This window comes from Thalassophryne amazonica, chromosome 3 (genome assembly GCF_902500255.1).
Source record: "Thalassophryne amazonica chromosome 3, fThaAma1.1, whole genome shotgun sequence".
Lineage (NCBI taxonomy): Eukaryota > Metazoa > Chordata > Actinopteri > Batrachoidiformes > Batrachoididae > Thalassophryne > Thalassophryne amazonica.
In genome coordinates, this window is record NC_047105.1 from 74,062,470 (window position 1) to 74,085,067 (window position 22,598).

Here is a 22,598-nt window from a genome sequence, read left to right on the forward strand (position 1 = left end):
TTCACTTTACTGGCAGACAATTTGCATTATCACAACACTTCCAGTGAGCGAAGCATCACATTGTTAAGAATTCTTTTGTTGTGGTGCCATTTAAAAGATAAAAGAGACATATGGTATTCATGAGAGATTCACCCCCCTTTTACCATCATGCTATTCTTCTACTGCCTGTCTGGGTGTATTTAAGGAATGATGACCACACTGATACTAAAGTTAAAGTTGAAATTCCTGCCAGTTATAGCTTTCAGGCGAGAAAAAATAATAATGCATACAGAAGATTTCGGTTTTAGTACCTTCAGGGCTCCTGCCAATTCATATGGCATAGTCAGTACAATGAATACTAAAAACAGGCGACCAGTACACAGATCTTCTTGCTTCACTCCAGACGCTTGCTGAGACAACCACAGTTCAAATTACAGACATGCCCAGAATTTTCCACAACAAGTCTGAGCAATGTAAACAACCTACATGAGACACACACTGCAAAATATTTATTTTGGAAAAAAAAAAAAAGATGTGCTGTTTTTATATCCACTTAGAATTTTAGACAAATGCCAGAAATAAGAATTTAAAAAATATCTTGTGGATGAAAAAAAATCTTTTTAAAGAATTTTTTTTATTATGATCAGTGGTGTTAACCAACCAATACAAATCTGAAAAATAATTTAAAGTAAATATGACAACATTGATAAACTGACCCTTGATAATCTAAATGTATTATGAACTGGTCAATGGCTGAATTTTATCAATAGGTCTTTTAGATAAAACTGTCTCTGGTAACATAAAAATAGGGTAGGTAGTTTTATTTGTTATTGTTGTTGTTTGATTTTGGTCATTGCTGTGAGCACCGTCTATACTTAATGTCATTTAGTTTCTGTTTACATATTTTTGGATATGTATTGTCCAATGTAAATTATTCAGATTCAGTTTGTGAGTTCTGACCACAGACTTGTGGCTTCCCTGAGTCTTGCATGCTACTGCCTGCTCAGTGACCAAGATTAAATCTGACCAGACTTCAAGATCAGACTGTTTCTCAGGTATTTGCATGCAATCTGGCTGGAGGACTTGCCAGCACTGATACAATTGCTAATCTGAATGGTGCTTTTGTTCATGAGGAAATATTTACAAACATTGACATTGCTGATGATGCCATGATCTTTGCAGAACCAATGAATACTCTGATTGCAGCTCTTGCAGAGCTGAGTGATGAATCGCACTGTCTGGGTTTGTGATTGTCTTGGATCAAGACCCAAGCTTTAAGTGACTTTCTGGACTCAGTCATCAGAAATGTATCTGTATGTGCTGAAAATGTTGAACTTGTAGAGATATTTACTTATCTTGGCAGGGATATACATGTTTCTGGGTCCTCAGCCTTTGCGATCTAGAGGCACCCGGAAAGAGCTTATGGAGTCATGAGGTTGCTGGACAGAGGTGTTTGGGAATGCAGATGTCTTTGCAGGAGAACCAAGGTCCAAGTCGTTAGGGTCCTGGTACTAACTGTCTTGCCGTAGTTGTGAGACTTGGACGCTAGTGACTTAAGGTGACAATTGTAAGTCTTTGGTACTATGTCTCTTCAGAGGATCCTAGGTGAGCTTTGTACTATTATGTATTGATTGTGTTCCTGCATTCTGTTCATTTGTAACATGACATTGTCACCTGACATATATATATTTGGAATTGTTTGTAACTTTGTAACTTAGAATGGCCTGAACAGTGAGTCACCCCTCTGACTCTGGTTTGCTTGAGGTTTCTTCCTCAAAAGCACCAGAGGGAGCTTTTCCTTAAGGCCCCATAACACTTAGTACAAATGAGCAGGAATCAAGCAGAATCAGGCGCAATGGGGAAAAAACAAAATTCGAGACACATTCGGGAGGGACAGATATTCTGACAGCTGTATAAGAAGGCCGTATGAATTCTTAGAATGTGGGTGGCACTCACCTCAAATGATTTGTGCACATTCCGTGTGTAAAGGCCCTGTCACACTTAACAAGATTGACCAGGAATCAAGCCGAATAAGCCAGAATGGGAAAGAAGTCAAACTTTGAGGTGCAGTCAGGAGGTACAGACATTCGGACAGCCATGTACGAATCCTGTTTGACTACTTAGTATGTGGGTGGATCCCGCCTCGACTGATTTGTGCACATCCCAGGCGTATGCTTATGAATACAGTTCACATGTAGTTGGAACACAGTACGAATACCCACAACACTGTACGAATGCAGTAAGAACAAGAATCCACTCAAATGCTGTGTGGTGCGGTCCGATCGCCACATGAAGTCTGGCAGAGTGAGGGCTGTGGTCTGCTATCTTTTAAAAACCTGCCATGTCTTCCTGCTGAATGTCGGATGATATCCAACCTATGAACTGTAAACATATAAACCAGGGTCCTTTGACGGTCGCATTACTGCAGTGCATATAACCAAGTGTGTTCAGAGTATTACGACCATCAGAACACAGATGTGCTCACCCACAACCATTATTACCACTGCCGCCACCAGAAATAGCCACCAGTCCACGGTGTATCACAGTAAACCCAGTAAACCCATATCAGGGGACCCTGCATGGCATATATCAATCAATCAATCAATTTTTTTATATAGCGCCAAATCACAACAAACAGTTGCCCCAAGGCGCTTCACATTGCAAGGCAAGGCCACAAACATTATGTAAAACCCCAACGGTCAAAACGACCCCCTGTGAGCAAGCACTTGGCTACAGTGGGAAGGAAAAACTCCCTTTTAACAGGAAGAAACCTCCAGCAGAACCAGGCTCAGGGAGGGGCAGTCTTCTGCTGGGACTGGTTGGGGCTGAGGGAGAGAACCAGGAAAAAGACATGCTGTGGAGGGGAGCAGAGATCGATCACTAACGATTAAATGCAGAGTGGTGCATACAGTATATCAGTACATATATCAGTACAAATATCAGATGATATTCGTAATCCAGAGGGGAGAGAAGGTAGGTCCTGACAGTCTCAACAGTCCTGACAGAAATCAGCTCTGTAGCAGACAGCATAGTGCAGCGATCAGATGATCCAATTTCAATTTTCATTTTCATTTATATAGTGCCAAATCACAACAATGTTGCCTCAAGGCGCCTCACACAAGTAAGGTCTAACCTTACCAACCCCCAGAGCAAGCACACAGGTGACAATGGTAAGGAAAAACTCCCTCTGATGATTTGAGGAAGAAACCTCAAGCAGACCAGACTCAAAGGGGCGACCCTCTGCCTGGGCCATGCTAGCGATAAAATTGACAAAACAATTTACAAAATGAATATACAGGAAATTTTACCGGTGCACAGGATGGAAGTGTTGCAGAAGTCGACAACACACCCATCTCTGTATGAGAACTGCAAAATTACACAAGTCAAAAAAGGTATTTTTCTTGTGTGGATTATTAGCTGGATGGTTTCAATAGTTTAGAATCACCTGAACCCAGGCATTCAGGAAAGGTTGGAAAAATACCTTTTTATTTTCTCCTTTTCAGACATATGCTTTGGAAAATGTCTGTCAGGAAAATATGTAACAAACTGCATACTAATTATATAGTTTGTGATAAAATATCAAAACAGCTGATATGGTTCTTTAACCTAACTCCAAACCTGAGCAAAAAGCTAGATTTAGCCTTAAAAAAGAACAACTGTCTCAACTGTGAATTCAGATTTTGGTCCAACATACAGTATGTACACTCAACAAAAATATAAACGCAACACTTTTGGTTTTGCTCCCATTTTGTATGAGATGAACTCAAAGATCTAAAACTTTTTCCACATACACAATATCACCATTTCCCTCAAATATTGTTCACAAACCAGTCTAAATCTGTGATAGTGAGCACTTCTCCTTTGCTGAGATAATCCATCCCACCTCACAGGTGTGCCATATCAAGATGCTGATTAGACACCATGATTAGTGCACAGGTGTGCCTTAGACTGCCCACAATAAAAGGCCACTCTGAATGGTGCAGTTTTATCACACAGCACAATGCCACAGATGTCACAAGATTTGAGGGAGCGTGCAATTGGCATGCTGACAGCAGGAATGTCAACCAGAGCTGTTGCTCGTGTATTGAATGTTCATTTCTCTACCATAAGCCATCTCAAAAGGCATTTCAGAGAATTTGGCAGTACATCCAACCAGCCTCACAACCGCAGACCACGTGTAACCACACCAGCCCAGGACCTCCACATCCAGCATGTTCATCTCCAAGATCGTCTGAGACCAGCCACTCAGACAGCTGCTGAAACAATCGGTTTGCATAACCAAAGAATTTCTGCACAAACTGTCAGAAACCGTCTCAGGGAAGCTCATCTGCATGCTCGTCGTCCTCATCGGGGTCTCGACCTGGCTCCAGTTCATCGTCGTAACCGACTTGAGTGGGCAAATGCTCACATTTGCTGGCGTTTGGAACGTTGGAGAGGTGTTCTCTTCATGGATGATGTGAAGGAGATGTGTTGCACACTGCATGAGGCAAGTGGTGGTCACACCAGATACTGACTGGTATCCCCCCCCAATAAAACAAAACTGCACCTTTCAGAGTGGCCTTTTATTGTGGACAGTCTAAGGCACACCTGTGCACCAATCATGGTGTCTAATCAGCATCTTGATATGGCACACCTGTGAGGTGGGATGGATTATCTCAGCAAAGGAGAAGTGCTCACTATCACAGATTTAGACTGGTTTGTGAACAATATTTGAGGGAAATGGTGATATTGTGTATGTGGAAAAAGTTTTAGATCTTTGAGTTCATCTCATACAAAATGGGAGCAAAACCAAAAGTGTTGCGTTTATATTTTTGTTGAGTATAGTTACTTTTACACAAACGTGCAAACACTTTGACCTTATTCTACAAAAAACACCTCCTAAAATAAAAGCTTGGTGAGAACTGATGTCCCCAGAAAGAAGTCATGGACTTTTTTAATCCTCATCATTTGATAAATATGCAGCACCATCCGCTTTCAAAGTCCAGTTAGGCTGAAAGTACATTAAATTTTGATTTCTCTTCCCCTGCCTCTCCACGTTTCTTTAATAAATATTTCATCCTGGCTCACTTTTTTCATAGAAGGGTGCACTGGGCAAGATAAAAAAGGTAGATATAAGGGGAAAACCGCCCAGCTCCATGAGGTCGACTCAGATCGACTCTGGTGTAACAAAATATGCCTAAGTTGTTTTTTCATTACAAATCAGTAAAATTTCAGCACACATTGTGCTCATCAAAACCTCTTAACCTTAAGATAAATCATGATAAAAGCCAATAGATTAATGCCTATCTTAAAAACACTGGGGTCATATTAACTTTTGTTTACTGTATGTTTCAGAGACAATCTTATCAATTGACATTCCTTCTTCTATGTATGGTCCACCCACTACGTGCCTAGGTGTGTCCTTCACATCTGCAGAAGTTGTTCAGTATCACTTTACCTTCATCCACTGCCTGTCTCACTTTCTTCCTGAATTTCACATGACAGTCTTTCTCCTTCAACTTCCACCATCTGTTTCCTTGTTTACTGCTCCTCTCTTCCTCTTCTCACTCACTCGCTCATCTTCAACCACTTACTCCAGTTAAAGGTCTCGGGAGACTGGAGCCTATCCCAGGAGTCATGGGCGGGGTACACCTTGGACAGAACACCAGTCTGTCTCAGGGCCACATATAGACAAACCATGGTGGCACCAGGGAGCGCTAGAGCTCCCTCTGGATTTGTCATAGCACCCCCAAGAAATAATTCCTCATTTACACATTTCCTTCATTTTTAATTTAATTTCATCCCACGTTTTAAGGCCTTATCTACACTGAAACGGAACTTCGGCTATGCTATTTTTTTCTTTGTCTTTTTCAAAAAGTGTTCCAATCAAGAAATATCTCCATTCTCACAGATCCCGTGAAACCATGTAAAAATGCTGTAGTACATATGCCAGGCCTAGCGCTGTAACGCTTCTACAAAAAATGTAGAAGACATGGAGCTAACAAAAAAGCTAAAACTTTAGAAGCTGGCACACGGATTAAAAAGTCTTTTAATCTGACCCGCTGCCAGGATTCATCATCACAGCTGAAAACTCCACATGACACCCTTGTTTTGGAAGAGGATGTCTGGAAATGCGTTAATTCCTTATGATGGAAGTTACTTGTTAAGGGTTTTTTAAAAGGGTTTTTTAAAGAAATCCCTCAGTGTCCTTCTGCTCTGGGTGAGTTTCTCAGCCTGAGCTGGAGGATGCCGCTGCTTTGTCCCACCACGAAGAAGAAAAAAACAAAATATGCTAAATAAGACTGCAAAATTACACTGGTAACAACATGTTACAGAGGCAGGGCAATGTCATCATCCTTTCAGTTTTCCACAGTAAGACACTTGTGGCATTGTCAGATTTCTGTGATGAGATAAATATTTCACTCATAAAACAAAAAACATTCATGAACAGAACTGATTGTTTAACACAAAATGAGTGTAATGTGACATTCAATGACATCATGTTCAACAATGTCATGATAATAATAATAATAATAATAAATTTCATTTATAATACATCATTCATTAATAAAAATCTCAAAGTGCTACAGGAAAAAAAACAATAAAAATAAAACCAAGGATAAAAACAATACATCTTAAGATTAAAAACAGTCAGCAGAATAGAATAAATCAAAATAACATAATTAAATAGAATACAGACTAAGATGTAACAGATTCAAATTATTGAGCCCTGTGATAGGCCTGTCTAAACAGGTATGTCTTGGAGCTTTTTTAAAAAAGCTTCCACAGTCTGTGGAGCCCTCAGATGGTCAGGTGGGAGTTCCAAATATGAGGAGCAGCTGAACAGAAGGCCCTGTCTCCCATGGTGAGAAGTTTGGTGCGAGGGAGACGGAGAGATTAGTGTTGTATGAACGGAGGGAATGGGAGGATGTGAAGTGAGGAGGTCTTTGAGGTATGTGGGGGCATTGCCATGGATGCAGTGGTGGGTGATGAGAGCAATCTTAAAAGGATTCTATTGGTGATGGGGAGCCAGTGAAGGTTATGGAATGTAGGTGTGATGTGTCACTCCTGGCAATTACCCCTCAGAGAACACAGGCCTCTGGACAGTGACCAAATTAAATCATTGATCCTTTTGCTCTTAACCCCACCACAGGTGCATTGTGCTGTTATGAAGATATCAATGGGCAGTGAAAGATTTTCTCTCTACCTGCCGTTGCCATTTTTTCACCTGAGGCTCGTAGGTTACATGTGTAGGGGTCTATGATATATTATGAACAGTAGCTTAGGTTTGTGTGTGTGATTTTGGTCATTTATGATTGTCGCAGATCAGAATGTGGCTATGTGTATGCATGCCGTGAATGAGGTGTAGCAGAGAGCCGTCGCGACACATGAGCCCATAGCACCCTCAAAAGCGCCAAGCTCCCTCATAGCACCTGTAGAAAAAAAATCTCTGGAGCCGCCACTGAGACAAACAAACATTCACAGCAGTATGCACACTTTAAAGTTTCAAATTCACCTAACCTGCATGTCTTTGGATGTGGGAGGAAGCTGGAGCACCTGGAGGGAACCCACGCAAACATGCAAACTCCACACAGACCTTCTTGCTAACCACTAAGCCAATGTACTGCCTTCTTTTTCTCCAAATTCATCCTACAAACAACAACCCTGACAATCCAACAGTCCCCTGTGTGTACCTTCCTCATCCTAATATGTCACCCTGTGCTTTTCCTTCTTCTTAAAATAAGCATTTATGACAGTCATTCCATTCATTTTGCAAATTCTACCACCATCTATCCTTCCCAATTCCTCTCCTTGATACATTATCAACCCATAACTTCCTCACCATCTGCACTAATATGCCCACTGAAGTCTGGATGTGCACAGCATTTGGATATGTTAAGCAACTGTATAGTCTGTTATACAAATAAGGTCAGGTCAGGTTCCTTTATTCGTACCCGTAGGTAAATTAGGTTTGCAGTTAAGAAGAGAGGGGCATCCCCAAACCATGCACTCATACATACAATACAACATGAATAAATAAACAGTAAAAACAAACCAGGACTTAAAGTGTTCAGAGTCAATTGTTCTTAGTGGCGCTGATTTTTGTTTAGCACAGATATTGCTGCAGGAACAAAACTGTTTTTAAATCTCTTTGTTCTACATTTTGGAACAGAAAATCTCTGAGCAGACGGCAGGAGCACAAACAGAGAGTTCAGAGGGTGGGATTGGTCCTGGCTGATACTAGAGCCGAACCGCTGTAACTGTCTGATGTACAGTGAATCTAGGCTCAGCTGTGGTTGCCCAGTCAGCTTACTCGCCCATGTAACTATCTTGTTTAAAGAGTTCCTGTTCATCATAGATAGTGACCCAAACCAAGCCACTAAAGAAAATGATAAAATGGACTCAATAAAAGCACGATAGAACAAGGATATAAGAGTTCGATCAACATTAAAAACAGCCAGTTTCCTGAGACAGTACAGGCGCTGCTGTCCTTTCTTGAAGACTTCCTCGCAGTTGGCTACAAAGGTCAGTCCAGATTCAATTACAGTTCCAAGGTATTAGTATGTGGTGACCTGCCCCACAGTCTCACCTTTGATTGAGGTGGTCATGCTATGAATTTGACCACTCTCCAAAAAAAGAGTAAAAAAAAAAAAAAAGAAAAGAAAAATAAATAAATAAATAGTTAAGTATGTGAATGTGGAAATGGGCTGTTCAAACAATTTTTTTTTTTTTGCTCTATGTATATTAAATGTACATCATGTTGTTGTCCTTTCGGCTGCTCCTGTTTTGTTCGGGGTAGCCACAGTGGATAGAGCCGATCTGCATTGGTATTTGGCACGTTTACACCAGATACCTTCCTTGATACAACTCCAGTTTTACCTGAAGAAACACACACAGCCCTTGGTGTTCCAAAGACGTCTCCCATCCAAGTATTACCAGGCCCCACACTGCTTCGCCTCTGAGATCTCACAGGATCACAGAGCAGACTGGCTGCTTGTTAAATATACAACAATATAAGCGTAAAAAAAGCTTATGTAAAACCTAAAAAAATGGCTGTTATCAATTCAAACCTCCTGCTAATGTTCTTGTCTGAGCAAATGTTTCTCACAGTGTAGATAATTAAAATAGAGAATGGGGCATGTGTCTTTTTTAATATTAATAATTACCAGTTGCGTTGATTAGTTTTCAACTGGCTAACTGTTTAATCCACTCATCTATTCAGCACCCTAATTATGGCAGATAAGTGAACGAGAGAGAGAGAGAGAGAGAGAGAGAGAGAGAGGAGAGAGAGAGAGAGAGAGAGAGAGAGAGAGAGAGAGAGAGAGAGAGTGACAGGTTGATTTAACTGGAGACAGGTCTGTGAATATTTGTAAATAATTAAAAATATACATATAGTTATATGTCATATGTCAAACACCTTCCAAAAAAAAGGAAAAAAAAAAGTCAAACAGACAAGACAAGTGAGACATTGTTGCTGGAACTGTGTTTCTTACTGCATTGTAACTGCAGCTGTTTCTTCTCTGACCCACTCCAGGACATGATTTGGTCTGAAATATGCCTTGAAAAAAAGGAGTTGAAAAAAAGAAAAGAAAAGGGAGGGGGCAAAGAAAGTGGTGGGGGTGGCAGGTTTTGACCTACAAGTCCTTGACACAGGCACACACACGTCAGCCTTCACATGTGGTCTTCCTTAGAGCTGCATGGATTCTTTCAGTTTCATTTGACATCAGTAGAACTAGCCTCTATTTTCCGAAAAACAAAGATGGATTTAATGTGTTATAATCCATTGCCAAAAACATGTGACTCACAAACTGCGGCCTGATCAGAGAAAATCTCAAGCAACATTCACAGCACAGGTATTAATGCTCAGTTTAAAGATTTTGTCAAAATTTTTATTTAAAATTTTTTCTAGTTAATATTTAGTTTAACAAGAAGCATATTTAAAATCTGTAGAATTTATTTTTGGACACTGGCTTAATCTGCACGCACAGCTGAACTACATCTTCACACAGGAGTTTGGAATTGAAGGGTCTGTAACCATAGATGTAGATGAGCCCAGCTGCAGCCTTCTAAATTTCAGGTTAGCGGGCTGCACATTCAGTAAAGTCATAATAGCTTGTGTACTAGATAATTAACAGTTATTAAATGATCACTATTTTAATTTGGTTGAACCAAAGGGAAAAGGGGGCAAAAAGTATAATTACAGTTACATACAGCGATTAGCCATAAGACTGTGATATCTGAGGTGTTACGTTACAATGTCAGTGGGTGGGGTAGTTCCATCAGACTTCTAGACATATTGGCAAGTGGCTCTCGAACAGAGATGAACCAAACAGGCAGCATGTTGTTCTATGGCAGCAAAACTCCAGCTCTTGTGAGATGTTCCCAGTCTATAGCGGCCAGTATTGACGAAAAGGGGTCTAAGGAAGGACACCTGGTAAAGCAGCAAGAGGGTCTTGGGTGGTCAAAGCTCAATGGGATTCTTGGAGAGCAATGGGTGGCTTGTGCAGTCCACTCCAACAAAAGGATCTGTTGTTAATGTCTTGGTGCCACAAATGACGGAACACCTTCAAAGGTGTAATGGCGAGTACACCTCGACGGGTGGTGGCAAAAAGTGGGACCACACAATATTAGGTAGGTGGTCACAATGTTATGGTTGATCAGTGTGTGTTCACATTAGTTGTTGTTTACCATTCAGCTACCCCATTTGTTCAGGGTCGCCACAGCGGATCCCACACAGATCCGCATTGGGATTTAACACAAGTTTTACACAATTCCAGTCTTACCTAGAGAAACACATACAGCCCCTAATCTTCCAAAGAGGTCTCTGAGCCAAATACTAAGCAGGTCCCACTCTGCTTAGCTTATGAGAGCTGATGGGATCCGGCCCACACAAAGCAGACGATCTGGAACGTATGTGTTAACATTAGTGTTTGCCAAAAAACAAACAAATAATGGAATGAATCACGTTCGAGCTGTGTGCATATGTAAATGTGCGTGCGTGTGAGTGTGTGCATGGCCGTGAGGTTAGTTTGATATTAGACGTTGGACATTTGTCACATAAAAAAAAAAATCAGTTTAGCTTATAATGAGTGACAAATTTATGTTAGAGCAATTGGGATGTAATTATACAAGCACAGGTCATATGTCGCAAGGTCTGAAAATAGTTTTAAAATGTGTAGTTGTCATTACTATTACTATTACTATTGATAATTTATTATGATTTACACAATAAAATTTTGGGAAACGTTGGGAGTGTTGGGAAATGAAAGAGATTTCATATCAATATAAAACTTGTCCTGCAGGAATAATCTATGCAATAAGGAATTTATTAATCAATCATGCTGCATACATATAAGAATTTTATGGAAGCAGAAGGAAAACTTGCACCCTGACCACAATTCGCGCTCATTAATAAGGTAAGAAATCTGAGGTCTCGCAGAAACAGCTCAGCATCTCAGAAACAGCAACCGGCAACAGAAATGCACTGTTCTCCTATTTGTCAAGGTCCTTCTCCATATTATTTCATACAGATTACATGCAATTGTCAACTTGGCCCTATTCACACGCGCAGACATAGCAGGTGATCTACTGTCAGACTCCACCTTATGGCCGTTTAACTGCCATGTAACTGCACACCTGACTGCAGGTGGCTGCAGACCTGGTCGCTGTCTTCGACACAGTCATTTCAGGGATTCATGGTTGCGTTGTGATGCCAAAGTGATTGCACACGGTCGTGCTAATTTGGGTTGCACTGTGGTCTCTAACCACTGTTTTCCTGATGTGACTGGGCTCAAAGCCAAGATAAGCCAGACTTCAGATGTGTTAAACAAGATATTATTTTGTAGCCAAAAAGACAACATAAATACTGAGATTTTGAGGAGGAAGCTTCTCTCTGACATAACCATGTGATCATTATATGGTACACTCCTGCTGTCCTGTCTCTTTGTGATGATTGTGATAATGCTGTAATGGTCGTATTACCAATACTTTCCACTGAACATTCACTTTAAATGCTATCTCATTGCATTACAGAAAATACAAAACACATGCACTGCCTGTGCATCTGGATGTTCCACTGTACTCTACAGCTCCCAGTTGGCTCAGTGTAGAGTCTAGATTTCCAAAGCTGATACTTGACAGTGCAGTTGTGTACTCACGGTGCAGGCTGAGGGAAATGTTGATGACTCTCTCCTCTGTGAAGCTCTTCAGATTGGGGATCTTAGCACATTTGAGGTGAGTGGATGTTGGAGAGTCTCCGACATGGATCCAACAGACAGTTTCTTGTGAGTAGAGGAAGTCCATGGCTGTGGTTTGTTTGGTACTGGTGGACAGCAGACTGTGTACTGTGGTGCCACTCAGTGATGTGGCCTGGATGTTCTGGGAGTTGGCAATCAGCAGGACAGGCAGACGATCCACTGGCACTGGAATGTGACAATGAACAGTACTGTCACGTAAAACAGCATCAACCATGAACCAATATGCCGCAACACCTCAGTTGAACCAACATACATCGATGCAACTCCTGGTGTATCTTACCATTCTTGGCCTTGCAGGAGCGGTTGTCTGGCTGGGGCAAATAGCCCTCCACACAGGAGCAAGAGTAGGAGCCTTCAGTGTTGGTACAGGACTGACTGCAGGTTCCATACATGCTGCACTCATCAAAATCTAAGACAAAAACACAGAAAGGGTTAATTAATAAAAGGTATTAGAGCAGACAGGTGAGTTTACACTCATACATAATTGTGGCTCATAAAGGGGAAAGAATAGAAAACAAACTAAAGATGAACAAGGGCTCTCCAAAGTGCATACCGCAAGCGTACTGGGGCATGTCTAAGTCCACTTAGCTATTTACACGTTTTATAATCTGAGCACAAAGTAAAGTGAAGGACATTATGGGGTTGCATTTAGTCATGAGGTTTTAATTTGGTGTTTTGGGTGAAACAGACACAATGCTATTTAGCATAACACTTGCTTTTCTGAAGTCCAAACTGATAAAACATTATTCAAATAGCAAAAATGCTTCAAAACACTTTAGTGCTGATCCTCAGTTTATCTTTGGCAAGGCTGGCTAGTGACTTATTTTAATTTGACCTTTATTTAACCAGGTTAGTCCATTGAGATCGAGATCTCTTTTGCAAGAGAGACCTGGACAATTATAAAGTTTCAAATCAAATCAAATCAAATCAGTTTTATTTATATAGCGCCAAATCACAACAAACAGTCGCCCCAAGGCGCTTTATATTGTAATGTTTCCAATTACCTAACCTGCATGTAGGGTTGGGTATCGAGAACCGGTTCTTTTCGAGTATCGTTAAGAAATGATTTGATCCACCAATATCAATGGCCTTTTTGCTTAACGATTCCCTTATCGGTCCTTCAGAGCAGCCGTTGTTTTTGAGGGTGTGTGTCGGGAAAATGATCATTCCTCTACGTGATTACAGACCCTGCAGCGGCTCTGTAATCACCCGTTTCTGCAGCGTGACTTCACTTTGAAGTGTGAACCAATGAAACAATGCTTCGATCCACTGGCTCATGGTTCTTTGATTCGCTGCTATTCAGAAACGGCAAGTCTGCTTCTTAACCCCTCTCAAAGCCATTAAAATATCGTGAGTCACTTTTGTGCGTATTAAAGTCACTAATTGGGACTCATGTCTTGTTGCAGCCAAGAAATGAGAATCGTCCTGCGTTCCGTTGGCACAGCTCCAAACGCTGCGCGGCTCTCTGCTGAGACAGAGTTCCGGTCGGAATTAATAACTTTGAATAAAATGACACCGCTTAAAAAACATTGTAATACAGACAAGAAACTACAATCGACCTAAAACTTTTTTTTTCCTCCCAAAATGAGACGCGCTGTGTTCTTTATAAATTACATCCTGACATGCAGCACAGCCAACTGCAAGAGCTCAGCTCAGAGGTATGGAAAAACATTCATGCCAATAATGTCTTAAAGGAAATGCTTTTGACAATAACTAAAGATTTTGTTTATTTCTATTTATGTCCAGAGATAAAGGATCCACCATGTAGAGTTTATTATGTCCAAAGTTTAAGGATCCAGTGACCAATTTCATATTTATTTACTTTAAGACTCAATAAAATGTTGTTCAATTCCAATTCAATTTCAATTTAATCGGCTTATAAAGTGCCAAATCACAACAAAAGCCATCTCAAGGTGCCTCACATAGAACAGTTCAACATAAAAATTTAAATAAATAAAAAAAAATCAATACATAATTGAAAACAGAAGTAAATGAATAAAACAGATAAAAAATAAAAACTATTCATAAGAAAGAGAATAAAAATAAAAAGGCTTGAAGTCTTGGCTTAAAAATGTTCATGGACTCTAACTGCCTCATGGTCGCAGGAAGACCGTTCCACAGAGTGGGTGCACAATAAGAAAAAGCTCTTTGACCCTTTGACATTGAAAACATGTAAAGGCTACTTTCACTACACAAAAAATTCACAAGAGGTATAGATAAGGGAATCGATAAGGAATCGGACTGATAAGCGGAATCGATAATGGTATCGATATCAATAAAGTCTTATCGATACCCATCCCTACCTGCATGTCTTTAATCCATTTGGCTTCTTTGCTTTAAGGCCTTCTGAGGACAAACTGACTTTAATACAAGTAAATCCAAACTAATACATCTGACATATCGAAGACCCCTTTCTGAGAAACACCTTCATAATAATGAGGTGGTGCACTGATGCAGTAAACTACTGAAGATTTCTGGTAATAAATACTTCACATACGCATTAAAGGTTTAATATGTAACAAGCGCTCTGCAAAAATATTTTCAATATGTCAGTGGGAGTTACAGTACAAACAGTGCTGCAAATGGTAGTCCATTCTGTTAAAGCTGAGGTTGCTGAACCACATTCAGACCACTGAGCAGTTTCAGCTTCTACAACTACCTACAACTGTCTGCAGGGCGGACGTCTGAAGACATTACTCCATTAAAACTACAGAGGCATGAATTCTGTCACAATCAACAACCCTGTAAAATATTCATCGTGTTGCTATCATCACCTCCAGGCTCAGTTAGCGCTTGAAGCTCAGCTTCAATACTTTTCATTTATTGGTCGGATCACAGAAAAGCATCTCTTTATTTTTAATATCCTCATGTCTACAGGGAAGACTGAAAAGATGTTTATGTTTTGTTCAATCTGAATGTCAGAAACCCTGATTCTACAGACTGGACTCATTTTTCATTTCCACATCCTGTTTACATTGTATATTTGTTGTTTATATTGTACAACTGTTGTTTATATTGTATATTTGTACTCTTGTGTATTTAAAATTCTATTTAACTTAACTTAGTTTAACGTCTTTCCTGTTACTTACTATTTTGCACTGAGCACATGGAAAAAATGCAATTTCCCCATGGGATTAATAAAGTATTCTGATTATGTTTCTGATTCTTACACGGGGATTGCTTCACAATCTCTGACCCCCCTGAACGGGCAAGTGTGGCCTCTGCTTTTAGTTTTGTTTCTACAAAAACCAAAGTGAATATTTCAAAGGAAACATCAGACTCTGAGAGAAGGTTAGTACTGATGTCAAGATGATATTACAGGTGATTTTTAGCTCCTTCAGCCTATTTTAGTCATTAATGCAACAATGACATTTTATAGAGAAAAAAGATGAATCATTACTCTGACAAATTAACTGGTATTTTTCTTTAATGACTTGTAACATGCCCTGCACTGTACACAGCAGACACTGAAGTCTTAAAACCTCTGAGTCAAATGAGTTTATTTGAATTCTTCGTGACCTATCATACGCCCAGCGCAAAGCCCAGCACAAGTGTCATTATTAATTTCCAGTTCTTACATTTTCACACTCAGCGACCACGTGCCCGAAATAACAATATCACTTGTACTCCTGTGGACGTGTTCAGGTGTGATCAGGTGCAGAACTAGTGCATTAGGCAGGTTTTTGTTACCCTCCAAATTGCGCAATTTGAAGTTGCAAATTTAAAATAGGCTTAAAGGAAGTGTGTATTTTGGTAAAGACTGAAATATTGCAAAGAGGTTTTATTGTTGCACAAGGTGGTTTTTGGCCAAATTCAAAATGGCACTATTATAGCTGACACAATGTATAGAAAGCATCACATAACATTCTGAAATAGATGGCACGGTACGTGTTCCCTCATAAAAGTTAATTAATAAAACAAAATATTTGTCAACTAATTTAATAGTCAATAAACAACTGATTAATAATTGACTAATCGTAGCAGCTCTAAACAACATAGAACATGAATTAACTTAAGGTCCTGATGGATAGTGGTGTCACGTTGGGAGATTTAAATAATCACTGAATTTAAAGCTACTGTACTTCATTCCTGAAAGCGTACAGCTTCTCCACCAGCTACAGTGTTTAGTTGTTTTTGTTAACACCATATGAAAAAAATAAAAATAATAAAAGCCCCGCTACATGATTCACCCTCTGACAGGATGAAGTTAATTAATCCTTTTATCATCACAGACATCCATTTTTTATTTATTTCTGCTTCCTCAGTAACACAACACTGTGTGCCTGGTGCGCCCCACTCTAAAGGCCCCTTCACACATAACACAAAGTTGGGCGAATGAGGACGAAACAGGCCGAAAAAGGCTGAACTGGCGAATCCCGAAAAATTCCAGCCACTGTCGGGAGGGACAGACAGTTGGACAGTCAGGTACGAATGTTGTACAATCCCGCGGTGAACGTTTCGCGCATGCTCATGTGCACGCGCATGAACACAGTGCAAACACGTGAGAGGTGTGATACCACACAGCTCACACAGCAGCAGAAGCAATTAACTGTTGTACAAATGCACATAAATGGAAGAAAAATGTGTAAGGACCAAATAATGAGTGCACAGAACATTGTAAGAACAATTAATGTACTGTTTAAATGTTCAGACAGTCATGTTATTGGTAATGATTGTTTAACTGATGCTTGATGACATGACAGTCTGTGTTGGTCTGTGTAATACAAGAATTATCATCCTTCTGTTCCATTATATTCATGAACCACGGCCATGGACATAAACAAGGAATGAATGAACTGACATGAATTAATTGATGTGCTCACATCATGCAGCCACACAGAGGGGCCATGCATACAGCTGTCTCTGCCCAATGGGCGCACAGTCCCCCCGAAAGCCACTGCATCATGTGGACTATAACTCAAGTGGTGGACGTGACATTTGCCTCGCCAGCTGGATGTTCACACGATCAGATGGATATTTTCACATGGGGCAGCCAGGCTGATGGTGGTCTGCAGTGCGCACTGTGGCGAAGTTGAACGTGTTTCAAAGGTGATATGTGTTTTTATTTTTCACCATGTCATGAAAGCCTGCTGACACATGTGCAACGCGGTGGTGTGTTGAGAGGTGATCTTCTTCATGGCACGATATGTGTTCTTCAGCTGTGAGTAGCGATGACACAGCAGTCTGGTGTGAAATGATGACCGCCTCATCAGCGACACCCCCCCTGTCCGAATGGGCTCATGCTTCCACGATGTGGGGAAAATGAGCTGCCCACACTGGTTCTGCATTCATGCTGGCTGTGCAAATGTGCCCCCATATTGTAAGTGCCCAGTGACTGCTGTTGGAAGTTTGTGGGGGCACCTCGATTCTGGCCAAGCTTGGGTTGAATGGCCATTCGGCGCCATTCACTCTCATTTGGCTGCTGGTGTGAAGGTTAGCTCATTTACTACATTCGGCCAGGATTTGATGTGGCCAATCATTTCGTACAGCAGTCCGAATGGTCCGACATGCGTATAACATGCTGTACAAATGTTGTGACCATGGTCAGATGGCAGTACAACCTCATCTTGATGCAGTTCGATTGGGTTTCCCAGCACGAACGTGACACGATTGTGGAGTGCATGTGCTGTGGCCGAGTGTTGTGCTGACTGCTGTGCGAGGCGTTGGAGGTGGCTCCGATGTTTCACGACTGCCATTCAAATCCTCGTTCATGCGCCATTCGGCCTCATTTGTGTTAGTGTGAAGGGGCCTTCAAGAGAGGAACAAGTGCCACTCTGACTAGTTGATGTGATATTCAGACTACAAACCACCCGTGAATAATGAACATTTCAAACAAACCCTGTTGCACACATTGCCTGGCTTTAGGGCCTCAACACACTAGAGCACGAACGAGCGTGAATGTCGTACGAATTGGCCGTATGAATCATCCAAATGGGAAAAACAGCCAGAATTCGAGCCGCATTCGTACAGGACGTACAGCCATGTACGAATGCCGTATGGATACCCAGAATGTGTTTCAAAGCCGCATCGAATGATTTGCGCACATTTGGAGCGCAGCAGCTCCCGAATCCAGGTCGACTACCCAGAGTACAGGTCCACTGTGGACGCCCTCAAGCTCGCTCTCCTGTACCCACCGGAGAATCAGCTGTTTGGCGTGGGTGCACGTGCAGGAAAACGATCAACTGTTTATGAGTGCACACATGTAGCTGAGCACACAGTGTTTCAGCCTCGCTCACGCGGCTGTTTGATCATCTGTCCTGACCCCACACACACACACACACACACACACACACACAACACACACACACACACCACACAACACACACACACACACACACACACACACACACACACACACAAACACACACACACACACACACACACGCACACAGTGGTGTATAGCTGAACCAGCCACACGCATATGCAGTGCTTCAATCCGCTGTTATCTCAGCTGGACTGAAAGGCACAGGAGGGGTGCCAAGAGGCCATGAGCTCACCGGAGGTCTGTAAAAAGTTCTGGACGCCTCCAGTGTCACATGGATGCGGCCATGGTGCCAACTACGTCACTGTATTATGTTACTGATACCTATGTAATGATTACTGACACGTCTGTCCAAAGAGGGAATGAATAAAAGTAAAAAGATGATTGAGTGTTTGCCCAACTGCGACTCTCCTGTGCCTTTCAGGCCAGCTCAGCTGCAGGTTGCTGGGCAGAGAGGGTCCATCTGGAGCCGTTCCAAGGGTGACTATTTCTTCTATTCATACTGTGATGGCTTGGTAATACAGTTGTGACGTCAGTCCTTCATATGTGTTACTGTGAAATGATCACTGGGTTGGAAATGATGTGTATTACAGCTGTGAGAGCCCGAACAGCCATGCACAGTGTAGCGCCGCTCTGAGACACACTGACACGCTGCGCAGCTCACCCGACCGGGCTGTCACAGATACATGACCCCGTCCACATGGCCGCATTGCGCGTCAGCATGTCTCCGTGACGCACCGCACCTGTGATCACGGTGGTCACGTCCAGATTGAGCATGATATCACACACCCATTGTCAGTCCGCCTCATGTATCAGAGGATTTATCTATATTCAACCCCGCCCACACAGCCATACTCAGTGCTCACAGAGATACGCTGACAGGCTGTGACACATGTTGTATTTGGTGTGACTGCCGCAATGTTCACATCTAGTGCACAGAATGATTGCGTGACACAGACTTTGCACATTATAATATTCCCTTTGCACGCCCAAACAGGATGCACGGGGATCCAGCTCATCAGGGGTACAGTCAGGACATGATGGCAGGATTTGCCATGCCTGATCCATTTGGAGGTTCCTTTGAACGCAATCAGAATGCTTCGATTACATTAGACAGCGGTACAGCTACACATTGACCACCATCTGACATTTCCCTAGTTCGACTGCAGCTCGACAGTGGTGTGCGTGTGACCACATTCGTGCTGGGCCCACAATTGTGGCCGACTGTGTGGAATGCACCCAAAAATCCTGTCCGAGGTTTTGGAATGCAGTTCGATTTCGTGCCGACTATTATTCAAGTATTCATTTGTGCAGCATTCGGGGCTCATTCGGCTCAAGTGTGACATGGTAAGACAGAAGACACTAGATTTCTTCACTGACAGGATGCAAAAATCTGTCCGACATTGGCGTAACTGTGTGAAAATGGAAGGTGAGGACGGGTGAAACCTAAAGACACTGCCTGATGAAGAATGTTCCAAGCTTGTTATTGAAATAATTGCATAGGAGGCAGAACTCTTCAGCTCACTGTCGTTAAAGTCAGGAATTTTATATATATAGTGGTGCAGCTTAGCTAAAATTTCTATAACAATTGTTCATTTTGTGATTAAAGCACCAAATTTGGCACACATATTCTAAATTAAGTAATGTTTATTTTCAGATGTGGAGGCATCCTGGGCTGATCTCAAATGACCTACAGGGGTCAAAATTTTAAAAATCTTCCAATCATATTGAAAGGTATACTATTTATTTGTCTGATCATAACGCTTCCACCTAGGACTGAATGTTGGGGATTATAGTGTTAAAAACAGCAACAAGGATGGCAAAGGTCAATTTCAGTTTCTAAAAGTAAGTCCCTTCGGTTTGCTCCCCTGTTTTCTCTTGGGGTTGCCACAGCAGATCAAAAGTGGGTTTCAGTTTGTACAAGGGTAAAAAGTTAAAGGTGCTTCAATTTGGTAAAAAGTGATGCAAATTATTGGTTGAGTTAATAGGGTTTTTAAAAAGGAACGCTTTGCACCAGCTGTTCAAGCTTAGTTAGTTATCATATTACGGGGTCTATTCTATGACATGTCATAGAATCCAATGGACGTCAACCTTGTATGACCTTTACTTTGGAGACCAAGTATTCAACACAGACAAAACTATTTCATTATTAATCCTATTAGTTCAACAATAATTTGCATCACTTCATTACCAAAATTGAGGCAATTTTAAACTTTTGAGCCCTGTACAAACTGAAATTGACTTTGTCATCGTTTTTGCTGTTTCACCTCTGTAATTTCATAACATTAATTCAAGGATAGTCTAAACTATACCTCTTGGGAATGATTACAACACTTAAATTTGACCCCTGTGTAATTCTCCATTTACTGCTGTAGGTCATTAGAGGTCAGCTCCAGGATGCCTCCACATCTGAAAATAAGCATCAGTTAATTTCGAATATGTGTGCCAAATTTTGTGCTTTAGTCCAGAAAAGTGCACAATAATTTTGCCTATCTGCTGCACTAATATTCTCACAAACAGTGTTAATTTTAACATGATACAAATTGAATTAACAAAGAGGATTTTGCTGTGAACTATCACTGATGGCCAACAGTGTCTGAACTCACCTTTACATGTCTTTCCATCCTGGCTGATCTCATAGCCGCTCTTACAGTAACAAGCAGGTCCATTTGGAGTCACCGCACAATTTTCTTGACAACCCATGAGTGAGCAATTGGATATAAACTCTAAAGGAAGAAAAATACGATCAATAGAGCAAACAAGCTTGTTATTCAAAGTGTGACGAATCACTGAATGTGTGAAGTACAGGGATGTCAACAGGTCATCATGGAAAAAGCTGGAATGGCCTGAAGGACTATGATGGCCACAACTATGATGGCATCTACTACCAGTAGATGGCAGTGTTCATGACAGTGTGAGCAGCCACACATTCGTTAAGTGATGGACTTAAACAGAATTTTCAGTTTTCAAATTGCCTTTTTTTTTACAAATGAAAAAAAAAGACATATTTACAAATACAGATTTATTTGTAAAACCACACGTTTCAGTAAATGTGTGTTATACCAACCTGCCAATCACTGACATCAGGAAACTAATGTACCCATAATGCAATGCAGCATGTGTGTCTAAACACTAAAACCTTCAAAATTAGTGCATTACTTTAAAACTAAATCATATAGCTGATATTTTGAATATATAAAACAACAAACGTGATGTTCATTTCAATAACTTGTCCACAATTAGTTTGTTTAAAATTATAGCCATAAGTCAAAACTGTCTGCTTATGCAAGACTCCAGTGAAATGACCAGCAGGTCTGTATGGTGTGAAGAGAAATGATCTTTTTTCTCTCTCTCCTCTCTATGATCACCAAGTCTCTTTTGCTGAGAGAAGGCCGATCTGAGACAGAAGTGCTGGCTCGTTGTTGTGACAGTTGCTACCGTGTACTGAAGTCAATACTGAAAGTGATCAATTTAGCTTTTATCTGTAACTTCTGCTAAACTGTTTAGCTTCCTGAAAGTTAACTTTTCAGTTAGCGGATTAACAGCTATCAAAGCTAACTTTTTGGTTAGCTGTGCCCACCACTGCCCTGAGGATTGCATCTTACAAATTCACAAAATAGTGTGTACTATACATTTAGCATGTTTGCTTTCATGAATAGAAAATTTTGGGGTTTTTCCATGTGAGTGCACAAAATTGTGAGAGGAAACATACAAATTGTTGAGGTTTGCACATGCTACACAATTCATCAAGGTCAAATGGAAATTTCGCAAGTACTGATAGTGTCTGTGTTTTGTGCATTTAACTTATTGAATGTGATGCAGACTGTTGGTCCAGCATCAGACATGCTGCCATCTCTTCGTACACAGAATAAAAAAAAACAAATATATATATATGCACACACTATTTATTTATTTATTTATTTATTACTGTAAATATTGGGCATATTTAAAGAGTTAATTTGCTTGCACTGCCTGAACTACTCTGCGCTAAACACAAAGTACATTTTAGTGTGAGTAATGATCACTACTGTCATGTCTACTGTGTCACGTTGTGTCACACAAATAAACACACACTGTGTGAGATGCCACACAACCGTCTGTGCGCAGCGATGGAACACACA

The 22,598-nt window shown here is 41.0% G+C and overlaps 1 protein-coding gene across 2 annotated transcripts in view; it reads right to left on the reverse strand.

Moving 5' to 3' along the window:
- The window catches only part of LOC117507043 (low-density lipoprotein receptor-related protein 1-like), a 446,568-nt gene that overhangs the window by 257,329 nt on the left and 166,641 nt on the right, over positions 1–22,598 (reverse strand). For both annotated transcript variants that reach the window (XM_034166738.1, XM_034166739.1), the window contains exons 4-6: positions 21,084–21,203; positions 12,496–12,624; positions 12,117–12,380 (exon numbers count right to left, since the gene is read on the reverse strand). In XM_034166738.1, coding sequence (XP_034022629.1) covers positions 12,117–12,380; positions 12,496–12,624; positions 21,084–21,203 — 513 coding nt within the window. The remainder of the gene's footprint in view (positions 1–12,116; positions 12,381–12,495; positions 12,625–21,083; positions 21,204–22,598) is intronic.